Source organism: Haliaeetus albicilla, chromosome 9 (genome assembly GCF_947461875.1).
Source record: "Haliaeetus albicilla chromosome 9, bHalAlb1.1, whole genome shotgun sequence".
In the NCBI taxonomy this organism is placed as follows: Eukaryota; Metazoa; Chordata; class Aves; order Accipitriformes; family Accipitridae; genus Haliaeetus; species Haliaeetus albicilla.
This window is the reverse complement of record NC_091491.1, coordinates 27,176,568-27,203,732: the sequence shown is the minus strand read 5'-3', so window position 1 is coordinate 27,203,732 and position 27,165 is coordinate 27,176,568. Positions and strand designations below refer to the sequence as shown.

At 39.1% G+C, this 27,165-nt stretch overlaps 1 protein-coding gene across 1 annotated transcript; it reads right to left on the bottom strand.

Moving 5' to 3' along the window:
- Nucleotides 1-1,941: 1,941 nt before the first annotated feature.
- On the bottom strand, nucleotides 1,942-23,422 carry DIPK2A (divergent protein kinase domain 2A). Its single transcript, XM_069792261.1, has 3 exons — nucleotides 22,603-23,422; nucleotides 7,509-7,812; nucleotides 1,942-4,865 (listed from the first exon to the last, which is right to left on the bottom strand). Exons 1-3 carry the CDS (start codon nucleotides 23,254-23,256, stop codon nucleotides 4,534-4,536), a joined length of 1,290 nt encoding a protein of 429 aa, XP_069648362.1. The 5' UTR covers nucleotides 23,257-23,422; the 3' UTR covers nucleotides 1,942-4,533.
- Between the last annotated feature and the right edge of the window lie 3,743 nt (nucleotides 23,423-27,165).

Genomic DNA, 27,165 nt, shown 5'->3' with positions numbered 1-27,165 from the left:
AATGTTCATTACTAATGCTCCTGAAATTTGTCTAGCTTTTGAACCACACAAAACAGGTATATTCTCGTACCTCCAGCATGGCAACAACAGACTCTGCTGCCAAAACAACAGACTCCTCATTGTCCTAACATCACATGCACACTCTACAAAGACATCTAACAGCCACGGGGCCTTTCTGCATCTAGCAAAAGCTCATTACTTTAGTGTACAGTACAAGTCAGACTACTAAAGACTTTTGCCTGGAAGAATAGTGAAAAGTGTTCATAAAACTCTGTATGAAATATAAAAAGAATTTGATGCTTAGAAGTACCCCAGGCAAACTGACACTTGTCAGATCTGGAGAGTCACATTTAAAAAAATGACAAATCAGCATGGGAAAAATTTCTTTAAAACACCCTAACATGAAACTAGAAGGAGATAAAAGGTCGATTTAAACTAGCTGTACGTCTTTCAACATGATCTGGAAGTAAGGAAACAGAAAACAAAAAACTGGCAGACATTTAAAGTAGAAATAACAGTGATGCTAATCCGTGAACTAGTCAGATGAAGGCTATCAAATAAATTAGCAGGTCTGTATATTGCAACTTCAACAAAAAAAAGTGGGTGAAATCAACACTAATGAATTTTCCATTTGATGGACTGGATTTTTTAAAGCCTTGGGAAGACTGTGAGATAGAAAGAAACCATGAGGAACTTCAAAAGCGGTTTAAGCAGGCTGCACACCAAATCTTCAAATTGAGAAATACACTTCCCTAACAGAACATTTCTGATACTCACTAGACATGTGCATTTTACAGAGGTTTCGCAGTCCAATCTATCCTAATTTCCAAATCACAGGTTTCAAAGAACGTAGAAAACTAACAGAAGAGCTTAGAAGTTAGTACTGAATTCAGACATGTCATATGGAAAAACAGGTAGCTGTGAAAGCACGATTGCTGGTTTCTACAAAAACACTAGACTGACTGTAGAGAACCAAAACATTTAGTGCCTTTTAAACACAGCCAAGGTCTCCACTCTAATAAATGTAAAGAAAATCGCATTTAACCTAGTCTTTGTGGTAAATCAGAGTAGCATACGAAGTTTAACATATTTGAAGTGTCTCATAAGAGAATATCTTCACAATTAAAAAGTACCTGGAAAGAAAGTACCAAATACACCATGTCTTGAAGTTCAAGGCAACCAGGATCAGGCTATGCTATACTCTGGAAGCTGTTGAAAGAAAAAGATGCAGCATTTATTCATGCTAGTTTCTTCTTAAGATCATAATGATCTTGACATCTGAGGCACACTGGAAAGTTTAGAAGTTTCAGTCTGCATGTTTGCAGACCTAAGTTGAGCAGCAGGAGTTCAACTAAAAAAAATTTAAAAATCCAAGTGTTTTTGAGACAAGTTGTTCCTATTATTTACACAGGCTCAGAAAGTCAGAAGGGAATAAATGCTGTAGTATAACTGCAGGACTTAGTTTCAAATGCAAATGCTCACTGAAAAACCCAGAGTAAAGGAGAAACATCAAAAGTCATTATGTATTTATATTACATTAACTGCTAGAATGTTTTACCGAAGACAGTGGTACTAGCAATATAAATGAGACTAATACAAGGAAAAAGTAAGTTTCTCAACAAAAAGAGAAGATATCAACTTGTTTAATTTGAAAATATTTTCTTTCAGTTAACAGAACAGAAAGATATGGCTTGATCAAGTTATTTTTAAGAAAATGAGTCCTACATATGATAATCTCCAAAGCAGAAAAATTCCTGACAGATCATTCACACTTTGGATCAGTCTACCAGGAAAAAGGAGGGGAAAAAAAAGTTCCTATCTGTCACTTTTGACAATGGTGCATTCTGCAACACTACAAAAACAAGTTCTATGTATATTTTAATGCATCCTAGACTAAGTCAACCTTAAAAGACTTACCAATCCGAAAATGAACATCTGAGATGAGGTTCTTAAAGTATTCTTTATTAATATCATTAGAAGTTGCAGAAACAACTTTCTTGTAATATAAAGGCACAGGGAGACAGTTTTGATAAAATATTCCAATCAAACAGTAACTTACAGTACAAAAGGACAATTGTAATGCACATACAAACCCCAAACATCTCATTCAAAAATATTTCACCGTGTTCATCAATAATAATGGGCAATGACTAAAAATATAAACTGTTATTGTACAATAAATATCTGATAGGTGCAAACGGAACAAGATTTATTGCTCTCCACAATGTTTTCCCTGTAGTGTTGTTGGTTTTTGTTTTTTTTTTTAAAAGTTCCAAATTCCTTTTATAATTGGCTTTAGTAACTTATTTCTGAGGGAACTAAACCCCAAACCAAATCTGATAGGACATTCTGACAGTTACAGAACTGCCTCGCATAGTAACCAGAACTGGCAGTGTTTGTTTCTTTTACAACTTTAACAATCATACTCCACTCACTCATTGGGAAACGTGGTAGATGTTTAAAAATCAACTTTAGTGATAAGTCAAGGCTTTTATGGTAGGATAGTATTATCTAGTCTGAGTATTAATCTATTTTCTTCAAATAAGGGGATTTTATGATGAAAAATAACATGAACCTTGTCCGACAGCTTGTGCCAGAGCAAGCATGTAAAACCATTTTCAAATGAGGGGAGGGGAGAAATGAAAATTAAAAGCTGCATTGGGCATTCTAACTTCAGAAAACGAGACAAGGGATTAGGAGCAAATTAGGACTACACAGGCAAAGATGACTTAAAGTGAGAATTTTGAATTCTAAAATATCCTTAATATAGTCATCTAAGAAACCAAAAAGCACTCTACATCTTTATATGGCTCCACTTTTCGAGCTTTGAGAAAGAAGGGCCAGTCAGTGAGTTTGCCACTTTCCTCACCTTGCATTTGCAGCAATTTCATAAAGCAACAGCTTCCATCAGTCTTTTGATGCAGTATGAGAGGCATACTAACTCTGCTCTTGAAAGTAGCACATACTACCTTGCTCAGAATTCTTTTTAGCTTGTACAAAGTATTGTTTTATACACACATTTAAGAAATATTAGTTTCCTTCATTACTGTTACAAGCAGTAATATGCATATGCATACATTTCCTAAGATTATCTTTTTATGAATAAGACTTCAGGAAAATGAAGCATTATAGTAATTGTAAAAAAAAAAAAAAAAAAAGAAAGAAAGAAAGAAAAAAAGAAAAAGAGCAAGCTTTGAAGTGAGTTCTTGTAGCAGTAACTGAGGTTTTTATAAAAACTAATTTATGAGAACAACTCCAGAGTTACACAAACCTCAACAAGTCAATTTTAACGGCACAGGGAATAGTCAAACCTACTTCAAGAAAAGTTGTCTAGAGTGAATACAGCTTAATCAATTTAGCTGGTAAACCAGAAGATGAATATTCAGTAAACTCCATTACACTTGAATTGGGAACGATGTATAACAAACTGCTAATTTCTAGACATTATTATTCAAATTAGGGTTTTCTTCTAGCATAAGCACATAGTTTTAGAAGTACTTCAAAGAGTAACCAAGGACCAATGAAATTTGAATTTTGAGCATTATTAGCTTCACTATAGTATAGCATTTTTTCTTTACTATTTGTTTAGAAACTAATAAACAAAACCATTTTCTTTGGTTTATGCTTAACTACACTGGACTAGTGAATTTTTCTTTTTAGTCAAGCTTCTATCCCCCATTTAAATTAATACAGATCTTTTAATTCTAGTCTCTCTCCAATTCTCAAATTATCTCTGTTAAAAATAAGCATTTGATCATACCATGATTTCCTGCTAAACAGTCATGTGTATATACTGGCATGAAGGGTAAAAGTTTTGTACAATAATTACATTAAGTGATATTTCCAATGGCAGAACTACAAAAGACATCAAATGAAAGTTAGTTCAAATGACATTTGAGTTTATGATGATCTTAAAAAAAAAACACCATAATGTTTAAGCATAGTAAAATACAGTGTAAAACCCCTAAAATTAGACAGTAAACATGGGAATCCTGCACTCACAGTAGGAGTGTACTGCACAGCATTAACATGAAAGCCCATTAAATTTGAAACAATGCAGACACCTAGATTTACCTGGATGTAAATGCCACTTCAAGGTGTTTAAACAAACACAAAAATGAGACAAAGATGTCAGGAGAAAGGCCTTTAAAACAGGCCATCAGTCTAACTTGACTTTCCAAGTAAGAACATCAGCTTCACAAAACTGTGACACTAATGCTGTTTTATGTGAAGTACCCTTTGACACACAAGCTGTCAATTAAGCTATCACAGTCTTTTTTGACCTGCTCCCTTTTAAATAGTTAGGGAGGAGAGTCAATAGTAGCTCAAGTTTTACTTCAGTAAGTACCTTGTCTGTTTGCAAAGGAACAATATAACACCATAAAATTATATTTTTATGGTATTTAGAAAACTGATAATCTAGGTTTGGGTTTTTTTTATTTTCTCTTTTTAATACATAAGTTCAAAACTTCATTTTCTATGTGTCTTTGCAATAGTGTTTTAGCCAGTGTTGCAAAAAAAATTCACTGTGGACTACCTCACATTGTTACTCAATTGTGCAAGGTATTCACGCAGTTCTTTTGCAGCTTGGAATCTACCATATCGCTTCTTTGGGTTGGCACACTCATCCAGCAAGGCCTCAAGTCGGCCATCTTTGGCAATTTCAGCTGGGGGGTCATGAAGTAGTCCTCCAGAAGTGCCACGCCACGTGGCATGTCTTGATAAAAGGTTCTGACAAATAGCATAGTAATTGTGGTCCACAGTGACACGAGCACAAAGAATCTCTTTTGAGAAGGACAGACAAGCTTCTTTATCACAGTCATCAAATTTGCTTTCATACCATACATCCCAGTTTTCAGGTTTATCTGTGAAATATAAGGAGACAGGAAAAAAAAAATGAGAGAGAGGAGGAAAGAGCATATATGTGTCTGAATACAAACAGAAGCTCAATACACAGCAAACTGGTAATATTTAAACTATAAACCACTTTGTTTAGATGAACTCTTAAATGTTCTAGTCTAAGACTGCATCTGACAGTTTGACATACCCTTCTGCTGAAATGGTTGTGGCAATAGAAAAATTAAAGGGAAAGAAAGAAAGCGGGTAAAATAGATAGCAAAGAGAGGGAAGCAGAAAAAACAGCACACTAAATATATGAAATCTACATTCACACACATACCCAGAGGAAAAAAAAAATGTAGCACAAACAAGTACAAGAGAATGATCTGCAGCTGAAATTGAGAGAAAAACAAGCAAGCAACATGATTTATTTTAGCAACATAGATTTGGTTTCTTCAGTTGCCCTGGGAACTAACACTGGCAAGTGGTCTACCAAAGAACAAAATAAACATTGCAAAGTAATTGCCATAAACTTCTGAAACATTATCTTCCAACATCTTATTTTAGACAGGGTAGTAACTAAGAAGCGCGTATAAAAAAGCAGATGCATTACATATAACCTCTGAAGAAAGAAAAAATTCAACAAAACAAATGGCATTTACATACATGTATAAACCCTTCTTTATATATATTTTCAAAGTTAGAATTTGAAGGTGTAACTCATGGCCTTGTCACAAAGCTTTTAACTTAAAAACTGGTTTACAGAAAATATCTTATACAATAATAATATGTAAAAGGTTACTAACTGTGAGATCTCCTGAGTTCTTACTACTTTTTCTTAGAAAACTTTCATCTTAAGTTTCTAGATTATTGCCAGCCTTGAGAAGAGGTTCTTATCATGGAGTCTCGTTGTTTTGCAGATCTTTTTTAGCACTGTGATACACGAAGAAGAATTTATCTGTGTTTGGTAGTCTCTGAGCTGACTGTTGGTCTACTTATTTATGGTGCACTGCAAGCTGGTCTAGAAAAAAAAGTGTACTGATGGATGACTGCTAAAACTATAAAAATATGGTGTAAGATTTGTACAATGAACAGCAAACTCAAAATGGAAAAAAAGCCAGGAACAAAGGAGAATGGAAAAAAAGGACTTCAGCAAACTCAAATATGATATACCACACAGAGTATAATTAGATATTACTGTACAGTGCAATTGGACAGAATGTACGTATTCAAGTATCTAAACTGGCATATTAATCACTCTAGACACTGTTTAATGAAACTTCCCAGAAGATTAATGAAATCAGTAATAAATGTCAAGTTTATACAAAGACTGAGAACTTTCTGGTGTCCTCATTTGTTTTCTGTGTTCTCGATTAATTGTTGGATTACAAATCATGGAGCAAAATCCTAGTTAGATCCAAATTACTCTGAGAACTATAGACAACAGATGTAAGCATGGCACTTTCAGCATTCAGCTTCTGCAAGAAGCTACCTGCTCCTATTCCGTGTACACATCAATTTTTTCAGAGTTCATTTGGTCATCTTTGTGACTGTGCTCCAAAAGTCAAAATCTTAAAATAATATTACTTAAGAGGGTGGGAAAAGAAAAGAAAAAAAGAAAAAAAAAAAAGGAAAAGTTTATTTGTGTGGCCCGTAAGTACTAAAGTAAATGTGCTAGGTATCCAATACATTAAAAGGTTTTCTTGGTAGGCTCAGGTAATTTTAATCTAAGCTCCTTGAGAATGTATAATAAAACCCCACACCACCAAAAAAAAAAAAAACCCCAAAACATACTTCATTGTAGAAAAGTGCATGGATACAAAATATAGTCTTAAAGTTAATTCAGCAGCACAGCATACTAAGTCTAGTTGCAAAAGCTTGAAAAAAAAAAATCCATTCACCTAAAGCAAACTGAAATCACTTGGCCTATTGCCATGAACTTCTGCAGAATCTAGGGTTTCATGTTGAATGTCTCTAGCTCTTAGGTCTGTAAAGTTTTCCTTATAAGCTCAAAAGGAATATAAAGCCATGTAATGCCACTTTGTCAAACATCTCTCCTGCTGCCTCTGCTTTGAGCTTTTACAGTTGACAGGAAGATGAACGAATTTTCACTATTCCCATTTGGAAACAGCACTAAAATTACCCATTCCTTCTGTTCCATTATTACAGAGCACCAACCTGAACAACTAAAACAGAGGCAGGCTATGTAACTAAGGCAAAGCGGGCAGTAAGACTGCCTTGTCATTCACAGAAGATAGAATGCCAAGACTTCCGTCCTTACAGACATCTGGAAAAGACGAAAGGAACTTTTCTCTTTTAGCTAAGGTAGACAAGTCAGTCAGCCAGCCTATCTATCTGTCCATCCATCTGTACAAACCCATCCAAACCCTCTCCTCCCACCCCCACCTCTCCATTTAAGCAGGATTACAGAGATTAAAAGTATATGTAAATCAAGCTCAGGTAAACTCAACACTTTGTAAAATTGACAAATTGGTCAAGTTAATGAGTAGTCTAATTGCAGAAGAAAGCCAATTAGTTTTTTAATTAGTAGTCTCATTATAAAGGCAACCAAATGGGTATTTAGCACTACACATACTTAAATATTGTACTTGCAGAGAAAGAAGCAAGAGACATGGGGTTAGGGGAGGGGAGAGAAAGAAGACACTTACTCTGTCTGATTAACCTCTTGTCTGCTACCAGAACGTTTTCTGCATCTACAATGATAACTTTCCCATCTCTTGGTCCAACTGCGAAGTTGTCAAAGCTGACATCAAGGAGGTAGAGTGCAAATTCAAAGTCATTATTTGTCAGCTGCTCAGCTATTTCCATTAATTGCCAGGCCAGATCCACTCGTTTCTCCCATGGTGCATTAAAGTAACTCCACAGCTCTTCTCCAACGTAATTGACAGCCACCATTCTTCCACATGCTCCTAAGTACTTTGCAAACGGCCAACCCTCATCAGATGGAAAACTCTGTATATAAAAAGATTTTTTAAAATTTTCATTAATACAAAACAGCTTAGATTTAAAAAGGCTGTTCATAAAATTTAGAAGAGACACCTGTAAATACCCATCAACACTACATTTCCATATACTTCTGAGTTTTGAAGGGGAAAAAAAAACCAACACAAAATGTATTTATGTGAGCAAGAGACCCTGCTGGACTACTAAAGGGAAAGAGTTGGAGGACGTGAAATAATATACAACCCATATCTAGCTTTCCATATACTATATATATATATATGTTCACATATATATACACATGCACAATTCCATCAACTATCTTTTTCTATTATTGTTTTAGACACATTTCTTGTACTAAGGCAAGTATACTTCCTACCAAGATAATTTTGCATCTGATACTTCTAATTAAGACCAACTCTTTTAACAACCTAAAGGAAAAAGCTTTAAAAAGTGACACCTCCTTCTCTCTAACACGCCCCCCTTCCCATTTTTCCCAGTTGATTGGATTTCTTTGAGGATCCTCTCACTTGAAGATCTCTCACAGAAAGCATTACAGAACAGATTAAGGTATAAAAGAAAGCTTAGCATTTCTTCTGCCTCTAGTACTCCTTAACAATCTATCTCCTGGATTAATTAATTGCTACATACATACTCTCTCTGTTTATTACACACAGCCACATAACATTTTTATGAAAAGTAAAATCTGTCTCCAATATTAGCTTTCTTGGAAGTTAACATAAGAGCCTGAATAGCAACAACATACCACAAGCAATTAAAAACAAACAAAGAAACAAACAAAACCCCAACACACCAGCATATTTTTCCTACTTCAGTTGTGCTGAATGTGTCCTAAGACTTCAATATGAAGACAAGCATTTAAAAGGTATCCTTCATACTATGCACCAGGAAGAAACCATAAAAATATTAAATTAAAAGGCCCCAAATGCATAGAAGTTCACGCTCTTTAAGAATACAATGTACACTAATTTTAACAATTAGGAGATACCACTATATGCACATGCTTCTTCCTCAGGCACCACCTTGGTACTGTGTCACCAGAAGCAACTCATAATCAGTTCTGCCACAATGATGTAGCAAAGGTTGTACCACACTTGGGTTGAACGGCAGGGTCAGTTTCAGTCTGAATGGAAGCTTTGTACCTCCTGGAATCCATGATGGCAGAAAACATTTATGGTACATTGAGAAAAGAGATACTGGAAGGAAAACACATCATGTAGATCTGAACTACAAGACCAGTCAGGGAAGAGGTGCCCAGCACTCACCCATTTGTATATGTATCCCATTTAAAAAAAAAAAAAAAAAAAAAAAAAAAAAATCAGAAAAGTTAGAGCACTTACATACCTAATCACCATAGCCTTAGAACCCATATCTCCCCTACAACAATCCTTAACTTTACCTATGTCTGCGCTTCCTTTGATAACAAAGTTTTGATCATTCTATCTTAAGCACTAGGCATCAGGTGACACTAAGCCAAGGTTAGAATACTGATATTGGCCAGAAACGCTAGAAGCTCTGTAATACACAAGGAACTGCAAGCCACATCTACTTCCAAGAATTAATACTTATCCTTGAAATGCAAACAGCAAAGTTAAAGCTATATTCAATTCACACACTAAGACTTCAAATTTAGTATTAAAAAAGCCCTGAAAAAACAAAATCATTTGCTTAGATCACAATAGTCAATAATGTAAATCACCAATACGCACTCCAACCTTTACTCACAAAACTTGCTTGCATATTTCACTAGTCATTTTCTGTGTAAGCGTGCTCCCATGTCAGGAACCAAGTTTCATTAAAAAGACTACTAACAGACCTCTGACCCAAAAGGTCATTGGATCAATGAATCCTCTAGCAATATCCAAGAGGAAAATTCTTATAGTTGCCTTCTCTACCTTTTAAAAGATGCTGCTGGTAAACACACAGGAAGAAAAAGTGAAACAGGAACACTTGCTCAGCAGTGCAACAAGAGTTTTTCTTGGTTATATTGAATTTTCAGGATTTCACAATAGCTGCAGGCTTCAGGAGGTAAAAAACAAAATCCTTTGGAGAGATTTTTTCCACCTACTAAGTTATTTCACTACAAAACTGGAATCTTAGTTACAGAATTTTTAAGTACAAATGGTAGTAATGAAAAGGTTTGCTAAATCACATCAAAGCCCCTAGGAAACACAAGTGCTTCCACAGTGCAACTTCTCCCATCAATTCATAGGAATTGTAGCTGCCTTTCTTACCCATTCTGAATCATTATATGAAGTACAAAACTATACAGAGGTGACTAGGAAAAAGGAAGAGTTATTATTGAAAGTCCAGATGATACGTCCTCCACCCCCCCCCAAAAAAAAAGGTAAAGAAAAGGTTTGGGCATTCCTTTCCATTTCTATGCCACTGATACTGGAGAATATCACTCTAACATTTCCACCCTTCTTGTAGAGGCCTTTCGTACAGAGAGAGGATTCAGGATCAAAGTTTCTGCTCTGGAAGCATGCTCCTTGCCAACTTCTATGCTAAGTGACTCTGAGCCCTTCCTTGTTTTGATAATGTCAAGTAAGGATTGTTTATATATCTTATTCCAAAAATATACCTATCAAATAAGAAGGAATCAATGTACTTCTGATCACATGACAGAGGAGAACCCGAAATGCTTAATCCTCCAGCATAAGGGCAGCCTTCACTAAATTTTTATTTTCATAAAGTTAAGTACAGAAAAGCTTAAGGCAAGTATTATTACCAAAACCATAAAATACTTAATAGAAGGTAGCATCAGAGCATACAAGAAAACCATTTTAAGATTTCCATTCTGAATACAAGCCTTATGATGTTAGGACACGCTGTTTAATGTTACCTAGCTACTCTCATCAAGAAGATGAGCTTTCTAGTTTGCACAAATGAAAAATGCCCACTTTCATATTTAGTGGCTTTTGTTAAAAGGGCATGACTGAACAGTCATTAAAACACGTTTTGTTTGATAGAATTAAAGCATTTAATGAAATGTTATGAAGGCCCTAGCTGAGCCCGTATCTAAAATGAAGGCTGAGTACCAGGTTAACTTGTACCTAGCTTCCAGCAGTCCTTGCTTGGAACACTTAAGAACATCACAATTTGTTCATCTACAGTTTTAAAATTATTTAATATTTTAAACATAATTTTGAGTCAGTAAAAATACCAATTTGTTTATGTGGTAACACTATTTGATAATGGGATCCTACTGGAAGCTGAGCATCCATCCCAGACTACTCTGGCTCAAGATGTCCCCTATGGAATTTTCAAGGACTCTTCAAAGTTTCTACATAGCAAATCTTGTCTATATAGTACATGTGAAGAAATTAAAATAATAATTAATACATATATTGTTGACATATTTGACATCCTTTTTTAGATGCAAAAGGCTCTAATATGGCAAGTGTAGAAGACAATTTTCGGGGAAATAACTGTGTTTACAGTTGCAAAGAAGAACCTTTCTTTGTTGGTCAAAAGGACATCAGACCCATATTAATAACAGAATAGGTTCAAAGTTTTTGGGGTGCCTAAGTGACTGGACTTCCACTCTAGTTTGATCACCTGATCCACCCACACAGGCAAATCTGGTCACGAAAAATCCTGAGGATGATACAGAACTAATTTGATGGTTTTGAGACCACTATGGTATTTTCAAGCTGTGATACCATATAATTGAGCAGAACTAAATCTCTCTCACTAACTAAATCTACTATGCAATAAGGATGACATTATCCAGTCTTCAGGTTTTTTTATCTGTAGGCTTCAGGGCAGTTTATGAAGGTGGTAAGTATGGGCAAATATGCACTAGTTCAGGGCAAGTCAATTGATACATTCCACAGTTAAGAAGATGGCTGGGGTTTTTTTGCTTGTTTTGTGGTTAGCAAAATAACCTTCCAACAAGTTAAGTGTGTCCTAATTCAGTGTTCCTTACTTATTCTACAAACAGACCAATATAATGAAAACTCATGCCTGTGGCATCAATAAATGCCACCAAAATGAGATTTCATGCACATTTATCATTACTGTATTCAACCTTGGATCAAAACAAACCAATAAGCAAACCGCTGCTGTCCATCAAATGAAATTAGTTATTTACAAAGTAACACATAATTTCAGTCAAAAAGAAGCAAGCAGGAGTTGGTGCTAAGGCATAACCTCCAGAGAACTCTGGGCAAGCAAAAATTTTTCATTCCGGTGAGAGGGATCAGGGGGCATATGGAAAACTTCAAAATATTGCCTACCAGTATCTACCAGGAAAAAGCCATACAGCTTATTATTAGGGAAGTCTGAATGTGTGTACCTATCAGTCCTGTACCCATGCAAGTCTACTTTATCCATATATCTTATAAACCCAAATTTATACTGAGGAAAATTTACCTGATTATATTTTCTGGTAAACACAGGTTTAACTAATTTCACCAACTGTGCATAACATTTTCGTATTGCTGCATTTTATCAGCACTCAATGCAACATATTCAATTGCTACACCAATAATGCCTAAATATTTTTATTTAAGTATGACTTTGGGCCACCCCACTCCTTTTCTTTTCCACCCCTCTTCTTTCCTATATTCCAGTCCTGCTCTGCTTATGCCTTTGTCTCCCTTTCCAAATACAAATTCAACTACAAACAGTTGAACCTGGCAAAGGCCATACTACCATTGGAAGCAAAGGTGTCCATCCCTCCCAGTCCATCAAGCACACTCATTTCACTCCCCTCCTTCATGTCATTAGGAAAGCAATGCAGCTGGTACTTGCTGGGCTGGTGTTCAGTTGGATCAGTAGTCTGATACAGCTTATCACATCACCACATCATGCTACTACTGACAAAAGGAAGGGAGAAGGCCTGAATAGCCAGGTGCAGAAGAGAGGGAAGGACCTAAGAAGAACTTTGCTTTCCAGCAGCAGCAAGGATTTATGTAATGGATTAAACTGATTTTGGAAGTAGAGCGTTAGTCACAATAGTACACTGATCTACACATTATGCTTCCTGCAGTGTGTACACTGAATTTGATTTCACACAAGAAATACTAGGAGCAGTTTGGTTTATTAAGAAGTGAACAGCCCAAACATTACTAGTAAAATATCTGCATGCCATACGGTAACACAGATATATTTATAACTCTGTGGCAATAAAAAGATCTTTTGACAACAGGAGTGCAGGGAATCCTGCCAACATCTGCACATGTACAAACAACATCTCTGTTTTGGCTCCCTTCCAACTGGCATGTAACAGCCGCATCTACACTTCATTACCCAAGTCAGTAGCCGAAGAAGGGGATAAAAATATGTACAAGTGCCTCATTCAGCAGTTTTATATTCACTAGGTGAATTTGACAAGAATATTAATTGAAGCGCAGATCTGTTGTCTTTGCAAGCTGAGATTTGTAAATTTTTGTACTATTCTATTTTGAAAGCATCTTTCTAGATGAAACTGCAGCTAACTTAACATGAGGATTTTTTTTTTTCATGTATTAAAATTTTGAAAGCCAGTAAGACATGAACACAAATTTGTACGGTCATTAAACATGTTTTCCATGAACAAGTTGCATTTAGAAACAAAAAGCTTAGTCAATCGCTGCCAAAAATCTCAGATTTCTGTGGAGTAATGCATAACATTATTTTAGCTTCTATTTTAATTCTCAAATTATTAGTAGTATAAATATTTAATTAGATAATTTTGTACTTGAATATACTATTTGAAGACTTAAAAATGTTCATTTGACAGTTAAGATAAAAAGTAAGCTCTCGTTCAAAACCAGAAACAGCTGTCTGACAAAAGAATCTGCAATTCTGATGCACCCACTCACATTTTATCTGGGAATATACACAAAAATGCCATGCAAACCATAGACAATTAAGCTCTTTAAAGTGTTTTAAAATATAGTAATGCATATAAAAAAACTACAAACAGGTAGCTTAGTAAGTTTTCTCTCGTTAAAGTTAACTTTCTCTATTCACAGAGAAATATGTATAATCTTCTAAACAGATAGATGGAAAACAGTAAACATGACAAAAACTTCTGCTACCTCCATTCTCCATGATTCATATATATAAAAAAAAATTTTAGTTGCCCTAATTAGCGTAGCTACAAGATATCTCTCTAAGCAAGGCTTAAAAACCTAAACAAAACCCTGTCAAAGGGACAAAGGACATTTTGTTCCTGAAAGAACAACACTGCATTTATGTCTTTAAAAAAAAATACACTGTAGTCTCAGAATAAATATTGAGAATTAATAGGGTGAATTTATCATTTCACTGAAGCATAAAACACACTATCAGTGCATTTGTCTTTTTCACTTCCATCTGTCTAAACATGAGAAGATATACAAATCTGCCACTGGTTTTGAATGTTCAGAGCTGTGAATTAGATCATGCAGTGAAGACTCACCAGCTTGAAGCTGATAAGGCTTATTGTAGTCTGCAATAACAAAAATCCCCTTTGAATTAAACACTTAAAACAATATTAGTTTATCATAATCAAGCATATAATTCACCCCAATAATCAAGTCCAAAAAAGCCAAAACAGTTTAAGTAACAACTGATATCTTTGAGCTACTGTTCCACTGCGCTGTTAAAAAAATATGCTTTTCATTTTCAAAACTACTCTAGAAGATGCTACATGTCACTACCAATTTTTGTATACAGCAAGTTCCATCTAAAAAACAAACTAAGACCTATATCTTAAATATGATGAAATTAAAAAAAACATTTGCAAAACAGAGTGAGGACTTCTCTCCCTAGTCCTTATGACCCTGAAGACCTTCATGGCAAAATTACACCCTTTGTGATGCCTTCACTAAAATCATCCTACTAAACTGTGTTTGCCCAGGCACAAACTGGCATGGCAAGTAGAATTTAAATAATAATACACTTTTCCTCAAGAGGAAAAAAATTAGTTCTCTCACACACAGTACTGTTGATTCTGCAGTGTAAACAGAAGTAGCACCTTGTGTTAGTCACCAAGGCAAATAAGTAAAGCTCTGGAACCACGAAGAGCTAGAGATCAGATTTTACAATGCAACTTTTCAGATCAAAGAAGGTTAAAAAGCATGGTCTAAACACAGATGCCTTCTTTTGTCAGGAATTGATCTGCATACTAGAAGACATGTATTTAAATGTATTTGTGAATGCTAGTGAGTATAATGAAACCAATTTCATTCTCAACTATATGGCAAATCATTTGACATCATTCAACTAAAACTCCCACCGAAGTTATACATATACATATATATATATAGCCTACACACACACAGACTGAAGACTGGATTTCACTGAATATTCCAAATATTAGTGTTCCCATTGAAACTATGTGTATTTGACTTTTGTTTGGTTTTATTACGTTTCAACCAGTTACTACCTACAATTCATGCCAACAAGAGGTATATATCAGGCTTAATTGACACAGTATAGGACAAAAATACACAGACAACTCTAAACACTCAGAAGTTGCTCAATTATTAAGTTGAACACTTGAACTGCAAAAGTTATATTTCACAATGTTAGCAGAGGTATGTCATTTCTCCAAACAAATTAATGAATAATGATTAAACACAAGAACCACAGTAAAGAAAATTTAATGTTGTATTGGTTGTTACCTGTTCAAATTAGTTTGTAGTTCAGAAAAGTTTGTTCAGATTAAATCTGCAACAGATGAAAATGATCACTATCTACTTCTTAACAGTTATGAGTCTGGAATATATCACTATAAAGTCCTAGCAGAGATGGCCTACTCCTAGTTCTGAAAGTTAAATTGCAAAATTAAAAAGACTAAAACAAAGACTCAATTACTTAATTCGAGTAAGTAAAACACAGCTCCCCCTCTACATCAGACATACCAGAAGAAAATGGACAACATTGGTATTTCAAGGTTTGCAATGTGGGGTAACACTTTTGTGTGTGCGTGTTACTGAAAACTGCTAAGAGTTACAATTTTTCAGGAGGATTTCTATTTAAGTCTGTATAGTGATTTCTCACTTCAAGAATTTCTAGACTATTCTAAAACATTCCTTATACTTTACTTGCATATCTTCACTTTAGGAAAGTTTCACCAGAAAGAAGGATGAAAATAGTTTTGATCATTTAATTAAACATAATTAAATATGGTAACATGACAAGTATGAGCCAATTCTGGCCTACTATGTATACTCATATGTCACTGCAAAAAACAACTCTTCAATTTTCAATACAATCAAATCAGTGGAATATTCTGGTAACATGAGGCTATTCAATTTTAATTCAACAAAACAATCATTTTTCATTTCTTTTTTAATATGTGCACAATGGAAATTCAAGGACAGACAATAAACTCATGTCCTTTCTCCACAATACTTAGAAGTATGTAAAACAGTAATCAAGAAAGACTAAAGCCTCATTTTTTAACACCTAAAATTTAAATCCTTTGCTTTCTGAATTATCTTTTCTACAGGTGTCAGTCGACTGATTTGTGTGAAAAAGAATTTTAAGAAAAGACCTGAAAAGAAGAAAAAAAAAAAAATCAATTTACCCATAAAGTAGCACTTGTAGAGACATTCCTTACGCTTAGTTTATGTTTACTGCAAAAAGAAGAAATAGCTTTCAAACAAAAAAAACAGTCCAACTGCATGGGAGTAATTGGGGGGAGGGGGAGGGCAGGAAGTCATGATTTATAATCATCTGCAGCAGACTACAGTGAATCTTTAAAATGAAATAATATATGAAATTGCAGATAATCAAAAAGCCTCAAAGCAACTGGAGATAACATGACTAGTAACAACTGGTCTCAAACTAGGTTTTAACTTTTTCATAAAGATCAGAGGGAAATATTCAACATTTAAAAATACTACACACTAAATACTATTCAGTATGTCAAAATACTATTCAGTATGTCAAAATGCCAGTATCTGTGTGAGCCAGGACTTAAATAATACAAGTCCACTAGAGGACATATCAGGTAGTGCAGGTAACTGCCTGAAACCCACTACTTGGTATTTAGCATAGGAATTATGTATCAGAAACACCGAGTAATTAATAAAGTTTAAAAGGCACCCAGTATTAAAACTGGATGGCATTCTACTAATGTATTTAGAATCAAACTACAGAAAATAACCTCTGACTAGAATAGTGTGTATGATACAAAAGGAAAAGAGAAATCCCAGGCAAGAAAATTTGCCCATTTACTTCTTACTGAGTTATGTATGGATCAGCAAAATAATTCTGTAAAACATTTGGCTAAATTACTACTTTGAGTGAATTCAGTGCAAGAGATTGTTTCAAAGAGATCACAGTTCATGTTTTAATATATGTTTACCAGATGTCGATTATAGTTCTTTCTGTACCAAAAACAAACAGAAACCCCAATGATGACATGAAGAGAACTAGAAGAATTTTAGGTTATGTGGCAACAGACTGTTCATGCAGAGTAATTATACTAGGAATAGAGACACAGCTGTTGGTTGGGGGGGGGGGGGTGTCCCCACAAAGTATAACAATGATCAGAAGTTGTGAGAAGAATAAAGCCATTAAGATTAAGTATTTAGAAGGCTAAATACAGATCTGAGCGAAGTGCAATGATTTACACAATCTATTAAAAAATGCAGAAATACTGCTATTTTCCACATAGGTATTGGAATTTTTCTCAGAGTCAGAAAAATAAAAGTCTTTGAGACTTGTAATTTACATAAAACATACAAACGTTCACCACCATTCTTTGAAGAATCTCCATTTTAAACAGGTTGTTAAAAGCTACAGCTCGATACGAAGTTGCATTAATGCATGCTGGATATAATTCATAGACATTTTCTATAGTTTGAAAAAAAAAAACTACATTACTTGCAGGCATTTTATTTAGTTTTATTTTAATAGCAAAGCCTGTGTGCACACTTCAAGTTTGCTTTGAAAACAAAGCAAATGCACTGTCATTTTAATAGTGCATCTGGCAGTACTGTACGCCAATACAATAGCCAGCACAAAGGCAAGACTGAGTATTGCAAAACAAGCTCTAGATGCATTTTTGCCACAACAATTTGTAGAACCTGTGTTTCAGTTTTGCCGGGACAGATGTAAACTGTCTTTTCAGCTAACCGTAAGACCTTAGGAGAAATACAACCACTTTACTGAAAAACACAATTTTCTTATCTAGAAACAATTTCTTACTTCTGCAGTAGTGAGTTATAATGTAGTTTCCCCAGAACAAGGAATTCTCCGCTTCGCCCTGTTTTTTAGGTGTTGTTGGTTTGGGGTGGTTTTTTTCATGTTTAAATACAAAACTTAAAACTTTGCCACAGGCCTTCATGTGTTGGACAATTCATGGTTGCATACCATGGCTCACAGCATGGCAGCGATGGGTGGCCCAACGACAGTAGCTCAAAAACTGTTCAGAGTCAGCCACAGTGGCTCTAAACAGGAAATCTGGAGGCTGATGGAGATCAGTGCAGGAGCTCTATGGAAAATAAGATGTATGTCTAGAGAAAGCTTAACTATTTCCCCAAATCTTTCTGTTGAACTGATGTGGTTTTGAAAAAAACCTTGTTAGGAATTGGGGGCTGGGGGAGAAGAAGAATTTGTGTATTCGCATAAGTGTCAAAGACTGAACAATCTTAGCCTCTATGGAAATTAACAATAGGCAGCAAACATTTTTGGTTCTGTAACAGTAAGTTTATGTTTCTATTTGCCAGTGAAGATAAAAATTATTCATGCTACTTCATAAAGTTCAATAACGTCCATTATCTGAGTGCATGTCATGGTTAAAAAAATGAAGAAAGTTTCTCCACTGCAGTTATTTTTAAAAGACAAAGTAGAAGGTGGGTGGTTTATAAACAGTCATAGGATGAGGCTAAATCTACTTTACTTACATCCATGCTGGTTCTATGAATTCTGCAAGAATGAATATTCACACTGCACTCAGTAATCCAATTAATTTTTAAAATTTTGCTAATTTCTTCACAAGGCAACTTTGGCCAACCTATCTTTGCAAGTGTTTGATGCACATAGTCACCATATTCAATTACGAATCAGATGCCGTACACAGATCCTATCCTCTAGGTGATTCCTATTTAAAATATTCTGTTTTCCATTCAATGAGTTGAAGGGAACAGCAGCAAGTTTTGTTGTTGCTTTTGTCTGAATAAGCTGTTAATGTTTATATAAAATATTGGTTTAGATGTAGGAAATTTTGATTACAGATCAGAACCTATTTTACTAAAAAGTATTTGCCTTTATTGCAGAAAAGGACTATCAGAAAGAAGAAGGAAAAAACCAAACCTATCAGAAGTTAAACATTTATACTCCAAGTTAAATAATTCTTTCCTCAACCCTCGCATGTAGGTTGTTTCATTCAAATGTGAATTCAGATAAAAAGTGTGAGAGGATTTAATTACTGACTAGTTTAGCAAGATTTTACAAAAGTAAAAATAATATTTTAATACCCAGAAAATATGTAAACTGTACCAAATAATAATGCAGCTATCCCTCCATTTGCTTCATGAAATAAAATGGCAAAAGGGGCTAAACCATTCAGTGAGTACACCTATGCAATTGTTTAACAAATGCAGATAAAGAAGGTTAACAAGAAGGCTGTAAAAAATACAAGTATGGAGTTCGGATTACAGTAAGTAACCTATACAAAACTGTGCTGTCTTCTTACTACTGTTCAGAGACTTGTAACAAAACTGTATCATGCTATGGGTTAAAGCCCCACCTGAAAACTTCCTACAGCAAAAGGTGTGAGTCAGTTGTGAGGATATGCAGCCTGTAAACAACCACTTTAGCAATAATCCATACTCCAAATAGGCTTCAAGCTAAAATCCCAATCGCTGGTAAGAAGTCTTATAATCCACAAATTACTAGCTCTAGTAAATGATTACAGTGAATTTGCTATTGTAAATCAAAGATCAACCTTAAATGCAGTGCCTATTTACATTTGGCTGCTCATATAACTTAATTAAACAACACAGAACTTTAATGCACTGAACACTGAGAGTTTCGAAGTTATCTCTGCTTCTAAATCAAAACTGTTATTCATGACAGTGTTTTAAACAGTCACAGTAGTGTTTCATGAAAAGTTCAAGGCAAAAGACTAGCAATACTTTTCCTTGTGCCTTCCAGTGACAAACAGACAGCATCAGTTAAATGTATCATTTATTTATTTATTTTAAATTAAAATCTCATTCTTGACATGGCTTCATGGAGCTTTCCTTTCTTGGAAGCAGCTGATTTTTAGAACAAGCCTACAAGTCTCATTCCCATCCCAGTATCTGCCCTCATCAACACTGCAGAAACTCTACCATAAGATGTTTTACATATCTTATATATAAATACAAGCAAACTTCTCAGTAGTCAGTTATCACTTCTGGAAAGAAACTTCACCTTTCATAAAGAGTGCCTTGCATGTTGCTTTTGCAATAGCTGCATAACACAGAATTATTCATTCCTTACATGTTTCTCAGGTAGAGGCTGAGAATGGAGTGGTATGTGACATGTTATGCAAATGGGAAGAGTTTATTCAGATTTATATATTTGAGATATTTAATTTCCAATTGAGGGAAGGTATTCAAACCTCCAGTACCCATTACCAAAGTTGTTGAATACTCTTCTGGAGAATACATTAAGAGTGTTTCAACACACAAAGCTGGCCTGAAGTTACTCAGAAATATTTTCCAGGATATGCCTATTCATTAAAATTTACAAGACTCTGCAAAACACTTCTGATCTGATAAGAGGTGACAGACAACTTTACCACACTCTGGACTGGTAAAGGCTGCCTCTCTTCCCACCAGTTTGACCTGCTCTGCTCTCAGCAGCACCTTTGCTAAGATAAATGGCAAGCAAAGCGCTTGTTAAGTTCACGTCCCAAGATTTTTACCTTTTCAACATATTTGCTTGACAGCCTCAGGGCTCATCCACAGCTTATCAAGAAGCTGACAGGAGTCAAGGCTCTTAAATCACCCAGCGCTGCCCACTGCCTTTGATCCACCCCACAACAGTAAATGCTGCAACTGTGCCATATGCTTTGTCTGTAAAGAATACACTGGCCCCACAAATTACAAAGTAACATACAGAGCTGTTTTCTGGCCATCTAGGTCTATGCTCAGTGTGTTGGAACCAGTGTTCAAAGCCAAAACTCTTAAGCTGTATGAAATGCAGCCAAAACAAATTGATTCTCAAAGAATTTCCAAATTTACTCAGCAAAGCAAAGCAGTTTTTGATTTTCTTACTTAAGTGGAGTTCCCTTTTTCACTGTGCTCAGGAGCAATTTTACGGCAAAAATGGAACAGACATACTGTACCCTAAGTCCGCTGCGAAGCAAACTGGAAGTTTACTTTGAAAACAAAACCCAAGAGCTGTACATGGCGAGACTGAAGGGCAGAAGGCATACTACCCAAAAACGTATTTTTAATTAAGTAGAGTTCATAAATGCATTCCCTAGAAATTAATCAGTAGGTGAGTTTGCTGGAGGGTAAAGCCTGCAGCACTGCTTTTTGAGCATTAGATATTTCTTGGCCTCTCGCTAGAGAAACAGTAATCATGCAGTGATGCTTTCAAACGTATTGCAAATATTCTTTTTATCATGCATCAGATAAAGGCAAGGACAGTTCAGTAGTTAGACAAAACGATTCCAAGTCCAAACTTACACAAAGGCACACTTGGAGCTCCCTCGATAGCGTTAAGAGTCGAAATACAAAGCTCCCCTTCTAAACAGGTATGCAATAGAAGCAACTGAGTGGTGCCACAGAATAAAACAGCATCCTACAAATTTTTCACCTAAAAATTTACATAACATGTTGAAGCACAAATTTCTGGTCTGCGCACACAACGAGTTCCACCTAATTAAAGGAAATAAAACATGTAGCCGCTGAAAAGTGAATACAGTTCTTTAATTTGTCACTCCATTTTTTGGCTACGAAATGCCCATTTCTAATTTTTACCAGCAGAAAAAACAGAATTATATGTAGTTCACATAAGAGCACGACATAGCACATGAGTCAGTTTTTGACAAGGAAAGCCCAATACCATTATGGTAAAGTCTCTACTCACTGTCTATTAAACGAGACGCTGAGAAACTAATCACCACTTCCCATGGCTGCCTAGGAATATTATGTACTACGGGCAACGCCATAGGATTGAAGCCTAACACTTAACCGTGAGAAAGGCATCTAGCCACCAGAAAGCATCTGCCTTACAGCATGCCACCCCGCCTTGCTTCCTGCGGAATAGATGCTTCCTTGCACCGCTTGCTACGGAACAGACAGGGAGCTCCCTGCCTAGATGAGAAAGGCAGGAAGGACGGAGAACGAGTTAAAGCCTTGAGGCACGGCAGCGCCGAGGAGGAAGACAAACCAGGAAAACGCACCAAGTCTCTGAGGAAGAAAGACAAGCTGTGAGGCCGAGTGAGATGAAGAAACGCCTCCTGCCCAGCGTGGGACCCGGAGGCCCTCTCCTCGGCCCAGCCGGCCGGCATCTTTACACAAGAGTCCCTGGGAGGGCAAAGACCCAGGGGAAGCCCCCAGCGTTTCGCCCCTGCTTCTGCGGCCAGCTTCCCAGGAGCCCGGCTCTCCCCCGCCCAGAGGCGCAGCCGCGAGCGCCCGGCGCGGCGGAGACGCCGGCCACGGCGGGGGAGGAAGGGCCCCGGAGGGCGCTCGGCCGGGACGGGGCTTCCAGCAAGGGGCTTCCAGCAAGGGGCTTCCAGCAAGGGGCCCGCCGCCGGCCCCCGCTCGGCCGGCCGTGCAGCACCACGGAGAGCAGGCGGGGGCGGGCGCCCACCCGGGCGCTCTCGGGCGGCCGGGCGCCGTCGGGCGCGCTTACCTGCAGCACCAGCGGCTCGGGGTTGAAGGCGAGGGTGATGAGGAGCTGCATGCGCTCCGAGTCCTTCAGGTTGCGCAGCAGGAAGCTGCCCGAGTCCTTGGTCTCGGCGTAGCGGCGGACCAGGCGGTCGAGCAGGCGCTGCGAGGGGCAGTGCACCAGGTCCGACCAGCCCTCCACGGCGTCGGGGGTGAGGAGCCGCACGTCGCCGTTGAGGCTGGCGAACTCGGTGGCGTGCACGGCCTGGAGGAGGTCGCAGCGGCCCCTGCCGGTGGCGCGGCGGCAGATCTTGGTGTCGATGTCGGCCAGCTCCTGCGCGGAGCCGAGGCGCTTGAGGACGACGCGGCGGCTGCCCTCGCGGGGCTCCCCGTAGCGCGCGAAGTAGACGTTCTTGACGTTGAAGAAGTCGAAGAGGCGCAGGCGGCCCCAGCTCTCCAGCCGCAGCTGCCCGTTGAGGAACTTGCGGCACCAGCTGGTGCCCCAGCAGGCCGGGCACTTATTGAGCTGCAGGAAGCGCCGCTCCGACAGCTCGTTGCGCTGCAGCGAGGCCAGCAGCGAGTGCGTGTTCAGCACCAGCGCCGCCGCCAGGCTGCCCAGCACCGCCAGCTTCACGTAGCGGTACAGCCGCCCCAACTTCAGCGACACCAGCCGCAGCATCGTCCCGGACAGGACCGGACCGGGCCGGGCCGGGCCGGGCCCCCCCGCCCTCCGCCGCGCTCGCTCCCCGCCCCGGCCGCGCCGCAGCTCCGGCACCAATAAACTCTCCGCCTCGCCGCTCGCCCGATAAAAGGCAGCCAAGTTACTGAGGGGACGGCGGGGAGGGGGAGGGGAGGGGAGGGGGGGAGGTGCCAGCAGCCCGCCGGCCCGGGCGGCCCCGCCCCGGGGGAGGGGCACCGCCGCAGCCGCCGGTCCCGCCGCCGCGGAGGTGGGCGCGAGCCCCCCCCCCCCCCCCCGTCCTCCTCCTCCTCCTCCTCCTCCTCCGGAGGGATCTCCTCCTCCCGCCGCTGCCCCCGCCCACCCCGGGAGGGGCCTCGCGCGAGGGCCGGCGGCCGCGACGGTTGGCTGCACGTGACGCGGCGCGGTCGCGTGCGGCCCCCGCCTCCGGAGCCGGAGGGAGGGGCCGCCACGCGCGCGGTGTGGAAGCGGGGAGGGCGGGGCTCGGGGAGGTCCGTGCGCGCGCGCGGAGGCAGGAGCGGGGCGGGGCGGGAGGCGGGCAGGCGGAGGGGGCGGGGCGGGGCGCCCTCCCGCCTCCTCGCCCCCGGCCCCCGCCGGACTGTGGCGCCGGCCCGGGGAGGGGGCGGAGGGGTCCGCAGCCGCGGCCGCCATGTTGCCTGCCGCCCGCTGCGCGGGCCGGGGCGAAGGCGCTCGCTAGCTGGCAGCGGTGAAGCGGCCTGCCTAAGGCCGGCCCGGGCCAGCGGTGCTAGGCGACCGGCGGGACCCGGCCTCGCTGCTGCCAGAGCGGTCTCCGTCACCCCGCGCCGCCCTGCCCGCCCCTCACGGCCCGCCGCAGCCCGCGCCTCACAGGGCTGCGGGCGCGCGGCGCCCGCCCTCGAGGGTCGCCGCTGCGGTCCCGCCGCTATCGGCTGGCGCGGCGGTACCGGCGCCAGCGCGGCTCAGACCTGCCGCTAAGCGGCCGCTCGCTGCCACGCATCGCGGTGCGGCGGCTCCCGCGCACCCAGCGAGTGTCCGGGACGCCCAGGCGCGGCGGGAGCCGGCCTCCCGCTCTCGGGGAAGGCACGGCCCGTGCGGTGCCGGCACGCCTGGCTGGCTGGTGGCCGGCAGCCTGCTGGGGCTGGAGCCCTGCCCTTCGTGCCCGGTTTACGGCGCTTTTCATCGGGAGAGAAGCGCGAAGCACCTCGTACAACTCTGTAGCTTAGGAACAAGTGATACGGTAAACCCGGCTGCACAAACCGCTTTAGTTTGGGGGGGCCACAGGACAGGTTCTCTAGTTTGAAATTCCAGTGCTGGCCAGGGGCAGTTCGGGTGTTTCATAATGTCTCGGGTTTATCGTGGGACCACCACACCTGATGTATGAAATTTCATACATTTCACACGCTTTGAAATGCGTGTATGCCATCCCGAATCGGTGGAAAAGCCTACGTGTTGTAGCCATCTAGTTAGCTGAACGCAGAATGTAGCGTGCTGTGCAGATAGCCTTCACAATATTTCTGTGTTGATGTCAGTGGCCACAGTTTAAGAAACATTCTGTAAAACTAACACAAAACAGAGAAAAAGAAAGAAGAAGAAAAAAAGGTGAAAGTCTTAATTCTTTCATTACTGCTTTTCTTAAAGTGAGCCTGTACTCTGCCAAGTTAAAGACAACCTTCATACTGCCTGTTCAGTCTCAAAAGTGCAGTAGGGATATGATCATTGGGGGAAGAATTGTAGCAGACTGGATAATTTCCAGTTATTTCATTTCCATGATACATAAATTTAAGTGCCTAGTATCTAGAATATTGGAAATACGTTTGTCTTTTTACATTAGCATATACTTACCTCCCTATGTACCGTGTTTTGACATTTATATGTATAAAAACAGCTTAAAGAATCATACTGAGATTTTGTCACTCTGTTCAATGTGTACAGTGAACTTGCAGTTCTTTTTATGTATATCAAGCATGACCGTATCTCACTGAACATGCCTTCTTAAATGCTGTTTGTGGGGTCAAATCATCCAATCAGCAAGTTCTAGTCTACAAACCACTGGTTTTAATAGAAAATAAATATATATACGTAACAAATAAACATATGTAGTCTTCCTTAACTCAGGTCTTCATTTGTGGACACACTGCTTGATTCCACATTTCAAATAATAATAATAGATCCTGAAAGATGAACTGATTTTTTTGCTGGATGTAAACTCCAAACTCACTAGCCAAACATGTTTGGTCTTATTTACACACTGGTAGTGGTTTTTTGTCTAACAGTATTTAGTCTGTAATTTATTAAGTCGCTAACAAATCAAGATATAAGCAAATAAATTGAATTCATGGTTTTTTTCTATATTGCTTATTTCTCAAGCTTTCTCGTTTGCTCAGTTATAGGGAAACAGCTTAATCCTTCTGAATACAAACAGAATATTTTAATCTTTACTAGACAAAAATATCTTTTTAAAGTACAGAGAATCTTTTAAATAGTTTAACTAATATGCTTTTCCAACAACAATGTAGTGTTCTTAAAGCATTTGACATTGCAAATCCATAAACAAATAAATAAATCTGCTGGTTTTAAACAGGTCAGAAAACTTGCTCTGAGTTACATAAAAATTGCTATTATTTCTGGTTTCATTGGTATTCATAGGAGACGTTGGGGGTTGTTTCTGAGGGATAAAGGAAGGTGGAGGCTGCCTTTTTATACAACGTGGCTGTAATTTGGTTTCACAGATTTACAGATTTTGCTTAAAGAAATGAAGGAGACTGAAAGGAAGATGCAACTGATTCCATTTGGAAGACTGAAAAGTGAAAAAAAAAAGTTGAGGCAAGTAAAAGCAAAGGAGGGAGAACAACTGAGTAAAAAATGGTTAATTCTGCGAGAATGACAGATGTATCTTCTGTATCTGTAACTCTTAAAAAGCATGATTTGTGAATGATCCATTTCAAGGTGCAGGGGAATGCAAAATAAATAAGATAATGCACTATAACATATGCATTTTTTTAGACTTGCCTTCTTCTGACGTAGCTTCAAAATAAACTACAGTAGTTTTCCTGTGAAGACTTCATTATATATGACAATGTAATTCAACAAAGATTTCAGTGACTGGAATGAAAATACAGACCATCAGTGGAGTGCAAGTGCATGAAGTTCTCTGATGTATATAGCAGGTTAGTTTAGATACAGAGGGCTTCTTTGCAGTAGCTCAGCAATAGCGTCTCAGTTTGCTGTATGTTATGAAGTGTCATTCTGACAGTTACCTATTATTGTGGGCTCCATACATAGATTTTTTACATCTCCCATAACAATGTTGTGTTGGAGTCATGCATAGACCTTTAATATAAGTGGACACAATACATTCCCATGGTTTTCAGACATCAGGAGGCTTCATAAAAATCACAGACTGTATGGCTACAGAGAAGTCTTACACAACATCATTAAATTATCTAGTATATTGATTTGAAAGAAGACTTGAATAGATCCAGGCCTTTTCTCTCCATAATGAGAAAGCAAACAACCACACAGAATTTAAACAGTTTAGAATGAAAGGATAATCCAGCAACTCTACGTAAAGGTCTGATAACAGACTCTACTCTGGCTTACTAGGGCACTTCACTCTGAGCTCTTCTATTTCAAAGTACAGAATGAGCAGCTGACTAAAGTGACAGCTATCTCAGAATCCTTGCAGATACTGCAAAATACTCTGGAGTATCCTTCTTTTTGTTGTTTTGCTTTGGTTTGTTTCTTAAATTGTCTAGAGACTCATTCCCACATTCAATCACAGAATCACCTTGCCACTTTCAAAATAGGGATCATAGTCACTTTAACCAGGCAAATCTGAAAGATGTGCCAGGAAGAGCATACACATAGTTCAGAAGCCTGTGTCATAGGAATGGCTGCAGTGGACATGCCTGA

Coding starts and splice junctions, on each gene's coding strand:
- DIPK2A (XM_069792261.1), bottom strand. CDS start 23,256: ATGCTGCGGCTGGTGTCGCTGAAGTTGGGGCGGCTGTACCGCTACGTG. Junction 7,813..22,602: donor CCGAGCCGCTGGTGCTGCAG/GTAAGCGCGCCC, acceptor TTTTATATACAG/AGTTTTCCATCTGATGAGGG. Junction 4,866..7,508: donor CAAGAGGTTAATCAGACAGA/GTAAGTGTCTTC, acceptor TATATTTCACAG/ATAAACCTGAAAACTGGGAT.